At 52.3% G+C, this 7,500-nt stretch overlaps 1 protein-coding gene across 3 annotated transcripts in view; it reads right to left on the reverse strand.

The window, feature by feature from the left end:
* Window positions 1–1,507: 1,507 nt before the first annotated feature.
* Window positions 1,508–7,500, reverse strand: part of LOC137801950 (immunoglobulin-like domain-containing receptor 2) — a 16,691-nt gene continuing 10,698 nt past the window's right edge. The window contains exons 4-10 of one of the 3 annotated variants that reach the window (XM_068599410.1): window positions 7,312–7,368; window positions 5,407–5,553; window positions 5,110–5,268; window positions 4,779–4,898; window positions 3,851–4,166; window positions 3,073–3,772; window positions 1,508–2,384 (exon numbers count right to left, since the gene is read on the reverse strand). In XM_068599410.1, coding sequence (XP_068455511.1) covers window positions 2,349–2,384; window positions 3,073–3,772; window positions 3,851–4,166; window positions 4,779–4,898; window positions 5,110–5,268; window positions 5,407–5,553; window positions 7,312–7,368 — 1,535 coding nt within the window. In that variant the 3' untranslated portion in view covers window positions 1,508–2,348. The remainder of the gene's footprint in view (window positions 2,385–3,072; window positions 3,773–3,850; window positions 4,167–4,778; window positions 4,899–5,109; window positions 5,269–5,406; window positions 5,554–7,311; window positions 7,369–7,500) is intronic. The other 2 variants (XM_068599411.1, XM_068599412.1) reach the window with 2 other exon arrangements.

A 7,500-nucleotide genomic window follows, 5' to 3' on the forward strand; every position in this document is an offset into this window, starting at 1 on the left:
GATGTTAGAAACATATTTAACATGTTAAAAGATGTTAGAAACATATTTAACATGTTAAACACGTCGTCTCCGTTTGGATATGTCTTCATATAACTGGAATAAACAACCTCAACCACATTAGAACGATAAGAAAAGTTGATTCCTGATCACGAACTACAAAAAGATGAAGTGCTCATAAAAACACTGCATTCATAAATCATTTCAACGTTTACAGCTTCTTCTGTTGTTGAGTCCATTTAATACTTTAATACTTCAATACGACGTGTGGTGAGCAGTTACATTAAAACACTATGTATTGTGTAGAGTAAGTTGTAATTATGACTCAGATGTAAAGTAGGAGAAGAAGTAGATCAGAATGATATTTATAGGACATGAATATGTCTGTTTGATCACATGTTAACCAAGAAATAAATGTTACGCAACAAACGACAAAACAACGGCAAGACAAGAAGTCTGTGATTACAACAAAGAACAAAGACGTGAGTCACACACACACACACACACACACACACACACACACACACACACACACACACACACACACACACACACACACACACACACACACACACCAGTACCAGACAGCAGAAAAACACAGAAGAAGAAAATGTACAACAAACAACAACATGATGGCAGGAATGAAATACAGTTTGGTGTCATGTTAGAACAAAAGATGTAAGGTGTGTGTGTGTGTGTGTGTGTGTGTGTGTGTGTGTGTGTGTGTGTTCAGCTGTTGACTCAGCGGTGATAAGAAAAAGCAGAATTAAAGTTATCAAATCAAAGACACTTTATCTTATGAACACAGTCCTAAACAAACAGAATGGTTTACAAGTTACACCGTGTCACACACAGACACACACACACACACACACACACACACACACACACACACACACACACACACAGGTCCAGTTTCCATATAAAAAGTCTTCATACTAATGTCTAGTGTCAGTTCAATATCTTAATAGTTCAACATTTGATCAGTTGGGTTTAGTTTGGACAGAAGAGGATTTGGCGACACCTGGTGGTGACGCAGCAGACTGCAGCCAACTGAACCCTCTGTGTGCCGAGCCTGCCAGAAGAACTACGGTGGCCACAAAGAGTCAAAAAGAACCAATGTTTGTTTTTCTGTTGTGAGCCGCTGTAGAAACTCAACGTCTGTCTGATAACAAGTCTAAAGCATAACAACTATCATTATGGCTAATAACGTCTCATTTTAAGGTATAAAACTATTATTCTGGCTAATAACGTCTCATTTTGAGGTATAAAACTATTATTCTGGCTAATAACGTCTCATTTTGAGGTATAAAACTATCATTATGGCTAATAACGTCTCATTTTAAGGTATAAAACTATTATTCTGGCTAATAACGTCTCATTTTAAGGTATAAAACTATTATTCTGGCTAATAACTTCTCATTTTAAGGTATAAAACTATTATTCTCACGTTCGGGTGATTTATACACTAAAGAAAACATGTTAATATTAATATTACTGCATATTCCCCTGAATGCTACTGCTGCTTTAATACACATGTTGGCCACATGGGGGCAGTATTAGAAGCTGTAGACACACTTGTACAAGTTAAAAACATACAAAACATAAGCGTATAAAGTTGTTACAGTTTGGACACCTGGCAGTGACACTCACATAGTTGTGTTTGTGCTGATGTGTGTTAGTCCAGCAGTGTATTTGTTCTCAGTGTAATAAACAGCACATCACATGACCCGGCTGTTGGAGTCAGAAGGAAACGCGCTGCAGCGATGGAGGATCGTCACCGTGCGGCAGCGAGTCTCCATGACGTGTTTCCATTATTGTGTCCACCCCGTGCTAGACAAACATCTCCATGCTGGTTACTGCTCCTGGCGTCAGTCAACATGGGCTCCAGGCCCTGGATGATACTCGCTGTGTGTGTCCTCCAGCAGTCTGCTCTCCAGCAGCGATGATGTCATCGCCTCCGTTTCTGCCACCGAGCTTATTTAAAGCCGACGTCTCTCCGGGTGAAGGCGCTCTTTGTGCTGGAAGCGTGAACCTTTTCTAAAGGACCGAGGGATGAGCAGCGTCCAGGTCAGAGCCCGCACCGCTTTTGTGTATTTATATGTATATCATTGTATAGATGGACTCAGTCCGTATGAGGCAGCCGGTGACAGAACAGTGATGACTTCATCCCTCAGCGACGCTGCAGCAGAAACCTCGCCGTCAGGCTCACACTGAGCGTCTCTGTTGTCCGGCGGCGCTGATTCAGCGTCCTGAACAGTCAACTGCATGTTTGCTATCCAAGCGATTTTGTAAAATGTGTTCCCGTCAGCTGACGGCGGCTCCGTGGAGGGAAAGCGAGCTCGCAGCCGTCAGACGATGAGCGAGTCCCGGCTGAGGAGCGTGCTCTGTGAGGGGAAACACATGAACACTGATCAGCACAACGGAGCGCTCGCATGAAGCAGTTGCTTCAGTGGGATGAGGCGGGTAAGAGGACATGAGCCACGCGGGTTAAAGATGGAGAACCTGGGACAAACTGCAGCTCAACCGAGTCTCTAGTCGTGAAGTCACTGACATGTTTGATGTTGAACACCTTGTTCCAGGTTTGTCAGGGAGGAGACAACCAGTTAGGATTGTTATTGAGAGTATTTGTATACAGAACAGAGTATTCTACCTAGTTTTCACTGTAGTGGCGTCTGAACCTCACCTGTCAAAGGTACAACAACAACACTTAATGTCGGCCTGCAAAACCTTTTTATACTGCAACTGGAGTGGAAGACAACATGGTGGCATGAGTTCACACAGATGAACTCTCTTCACAGGCTGGAAATACAGAAACGTTTCTGCAGTTCCTAAACAATCAAAAGGGAACTAAAGAGCTCTGGTTCCTCGTGACAAAGTTTAGTTATGAAGTTTCTTAAAAGGTTCTTGGGCCTCGAGAAAAGTTCCTTCAGCCCTAAAAGCCATTAAAGCAGGAAACCTAGAGAGTGAAACACTGCAGAGTGAACAAACCAGAAGAGATGCTACGTGGCGCTAGTTCCACTTCAATCTGCTCGTCAGCATCACAGCAGCCAGTCGCTCTGAGGAGGAACTCACCACTTTGCGGCTCTTGTCTCTGGGCGGGAGGTGAGCCGGAGGCTGCGAGCAGCGAGAGCTCGCCGGCGCCGGCCCGTCGGTTCTGCTCCGCTCCGCGTCGGAGGACAGCGACTCTGCCTCGGGCCGGTTGCTGGGCGAGCGGCTGCGGCGCCGGCCCAACTCCCCGCCGCTCCTCTTGGAGCTGCCCTTCGAGGGCGTGTCCGAGTCGTCCTCGCCGCGCGCCGCGCTCCTCCCCCGGCCGGCGTCTCGCAGCCTGGCCTTGCGGTCCAGCAGGCTGTTCAGGAACGAGCCGTCGTAGTCCTTCTCTTGAGAGGAGGAGGACGGCGGACTGGCTCTGGGGGGCGGGGGAGCCGGCCGCTCGCCGTCCCAAGTGCCTCTCCGTTTCTGGGGCGAGTGCAGCGGGCTGACGGCGTGGCCGCTCCTCCTGCTCCGCCTCGGGGGATCTTCACGGTCGCTGTCGTCTCCCGGCTCGTCCTCACGGGTGTGATGGTGCTGAGGAGGGCCGTTGCGGTGGGAGGGATATCGACTGAACTCCCGGAGCTCCATCTCGTACTCCCCCCTCTGCTCCTCCCCCTCGCCCTCCCCCCTGCCTCCCCTCTGCTTGTAGGTGGCAGCGAACTCCTCCAGCTCGTCCAGGGAGCAGGTGCGCCCGGCGGTGCGGTAGCTCTTTCGATGCAGGTGTTCTGAACGAGGGTTCCACCTGCGAGGGAGGAGCATGAAGGTCAAGGTGTCAGAGCGTGCTGCAGGACACGTGCAGCACATGTGTTCGCGTCTCTACCTTTTGTGGTTGTCCTCGTCGCTGTGGTCCGGCTGCCGCGGCCCTCGGCCCGGCCGGCGCGCCGGCGAGGAGGTCGGAGGGTCGTCGCTGTGGCGCCGCGGAGGAAGCGTCTCATCCTGGCGGGGCCGCGGCTCCGGGTCGAGGTCGTCGCGGTGGCGCTGCGGCTCCGGGCTGCGGGCGGCGCGGTGGCGCTGCGGCGCCGCCTGGGGGTCGCGGTCCGGGATGGCGGGCAGAGCCTTCATCTGGACGTTCCGGTACGTCTGGCGGAAGCCGGTCTCTCCCTCGTGAAGGGAGCTCAGCTCGGACAGGCTGCAGGCTGGACGGGGACACGGCGACAGGAAGGACACATCAACGTAACATCGCTCCTCAAGGAAGCGCAGAACGTGAAGGAAACACATGCAGAGACGTGGCAGAAGAAGAAGAAACAAGAGTTCTGTCAGCGAGAACGATCAAAACAGAAGCTGCTGCCGAGCTCGACGACAGGAAGCTCAGGAGGAAGAACGCTCGTGCAGCTCCAGGACGACAGGGCAGTGGAGATAGCGCAGCATGCACTGTGAGGCGAGGGCATCAGCATGCACTGTGAGGCGAGGGCATCAGCATGCACTGTGAGGCGAGGGCATCAGCATGCACTGTGAGGCGAGGGCATCAGCATGCACTGTGAGGCGAGGGCATCAACATGCACTGTGAGGCGAGGGCATCAGCATGCACTGTGAGGCGAGGGCATCAGCATGCACTGTGAGGCGAGGGCATCAGCATGCACTGTGAGGCGAGGGCATCAGCATGCACTGTGAGGCGAGGGCATCAGCATGCACTGTGAGGCGAGGGCATCAGCATGCACTGTGAGGCGAGGGCATCAGCATGCACTGTGAGGCGAGGGCATCAGCATGCGACGGGAGGCGCCGGCGCGCAGAGAGCCGGTGTTTCTTACACTGCTGGCTGCTGGAGCGGGCGGGGTGGAAGTCAGCCAGCTGCTTCTCTACATACTGCAGCACCCTGAGCTGCTGAGGGGACGCCACGCGGTGGGGCACGCCGACGGCACGCAGCGGCACTGCAGACACACACCTCACCCATCAGCATGTGTGTGTGTGTGTGTGTTGTTGTTGTTGTTTTCGGTTTCCCTATTTTTTTCTGTTACTAACATCCACATGGAGAGAAATGAAACGAGGACTGAAAGGAACACTAACATTCCTCTGGACCTTTCTTCATGCTGAACATCTGACAATGTTCCATCTCTCTAACACATGAAGCTCAGACCTCACCTGCTGCGAGGAGGCTTCCCTCTGAAGGGGGGATGGAGGACATCTTGTCCACCAGAGAGGGCGGAGCGATGGGGATCATCGTCGGGACGCCGGTGACGAAGTATGGAGGGTAAGCAGGAGAGGAGGCGCCCGACTGCAAACCTTTACCCGCCTCGTACACTACGACAGAGACAGAGGACGCCATTCAGACGCTTTGTCAGGACTGCAGGGCACCTGTGTGTGTGTGTGTGTGTGTGTGTGTGTGTGTGTGTGTGTGTGTGTGTGTGTGTGTGTGTGTGTGTGTGTGTGTGCGCTCACGGTGCCGTGGGCAGCAGCAGGTGTCGGGGCAGCACCAGCAGCTGACGTAGCAGCAGCAGGAGTGAGGGCAGCACTGACACCAGCACACGCCGACCAGCAGCAGGAACAAGACGCCGCCGAGCGCCACGGCCGCCACGAACAGCCACTCTGCAAGGTCACAGGGAGGGACAAGGTCACAGGGAGGGACAAGGTCACAGAGCGGGGACAAGGTCACGGGGCGGGGACAAGGTCACAGGGCGGGGACAAGGTCACAGAGCGGGACAAGGTCACGGGGCGGGACAAGGTCACAGGGCGGGACAAGGTCACAGAGCGGGGACAAGGTCACAGGGAGGGACAAGGTCACAGGGAGGGACAAGGTCACAGAGCGGGACAAGGTCACGGGGCGGGACAAGGTCACAGAGCGGGACAAGGTCACAGAGCGGGGACAAGGTCACGGGGCGGGACAAGGTCACAGGGCGGGACAAGGTCACAGAGCGGGGACAAGGTCACGGGGCGGGACAAGGTCACAGGGCGGGACATGGTCACAGAGCGGGGACAAGGTCACAGAGCGGGACAAGGTCACAGGGCGGGACAAGGTCATGGGGCGGGACAAGGTCACAGAGCGGGGACAAGGTCACGGGGCGGGACAAGGTCATGGGGCGGGACAAGGTCACGGGGCGGGACAAGGTCAGAGAGCGGGGACGAGGTCATAGGGTTACTGTACTTTACTGAGCTTTACTGTACTTTACTGAGCTTTACTGTACTTTACTGAGCTTTAGCAGTAGCTTTACTGCTTTCCCTCCATGTTTATTGACAGAACACAATTTATTTACCATTTTAACCTCATTTTGACAAAGTCTCATCTTTCCACTTGAAAAAAGAAAAAGCAAACTATTGTTAGGCATCATAACAGACTTTTATCTTTCATCTATAAACAGACTGAAACCTCGCGGCCAACACAGGAAGTGATCCTCCTGGAGGTCGATCGCACGTCTTTTATTCATCAGGACAACTCAGAAGTCTTCACCAGAGTTACCAACACACACACACACACACACACACACACACACACACACACACACACAGGATTAGAGCTGAAGTGATGACGCAGCAGAGAAACTATCAGTCTACAGGGAAGGAGACGCAGATAAGGAACTTTAACAATGTAAAACCAAGAATGGCATTGTCTGTATACACACACACACACACACACACACACACACACACACACACACACACACACACACACACACACACACACACAAGCAGGAAACCTGATTTTGCAACAGGAAGGAAAGGCTTGATTCACACCGCTCTGGTAGACACTGAAGGTTTGGCTCCGACAACAATCTAGCCCCCTTTACACACACACACACACACACACACACACACACACACACACACACACACACACCAGCATTGAGGCTACAGTACACATGAGACATCCCAGAGCATTGTGGGAGTAAAGACTCAGCAACACTCAGTGATCAGCTTTGTTCAACATTCTGAGTCACTTTGTGTTATTTTGGGATCACTTCCACACATTCATGCGTTCATCCACCGCCTCCTCACACACTCTGTGGTCATCAAATGTTTTTCCAGGAAATAACGGGACACAAACCTCCCTCGTGGTCATGGAGAGGGCTGACACCAGAACACATCACAAACAACTGACCATACTGTCTGTTTTCCAGCGCGGGCGTGGCCCTGACCTCATCACAGCTGGACAACACACACCTGTTGTTCATGTCCGGATGTGAGAACAGGAGCAGCACGGACCTTCTAACACCACATCTGATGTCACTTCTTCTCCATCCTGATCAGGTGCTGAAGGCCTCCAGCCGTGTGTCTACTACGGTTAGAGCTGTTAGTGGGTTAGTCTGAATGGAAGGAACCAGGTGAGGCGAGAACACATTATGCCCCTACCTGGCATAATCTTCAAGTCAAAGTCTGGCAGCACATCTTCAGGCACACCTGAGAAACCTGGAGAGAGACAGCAGAGGTGACAACAGGAGAGGAGGAGAGAGGGAATGATACAACCGACCGATTAAAGAAGAGAAGCATGCACGAGAGGCGACACACAGACACACAGACACACAAACACACAGACACACA

Source organism: Clinocottus analis, unplaced genomic scaffold, assembly GCF_023055335.1.
Source record: "Clinocottus analis isolate CAN_PGR_092001 unplaced genomic scaffold, fCliAna1.0.p SCAF_47, whole genome shotgun sequence".
Classification (NCBI taxonomy): domain Eukaryota; kingdom Metazoa; phylum Chordata; class Actinopteri; order Perciformes; family Cottidae; genus Clinocottus; species Clinocottus analis.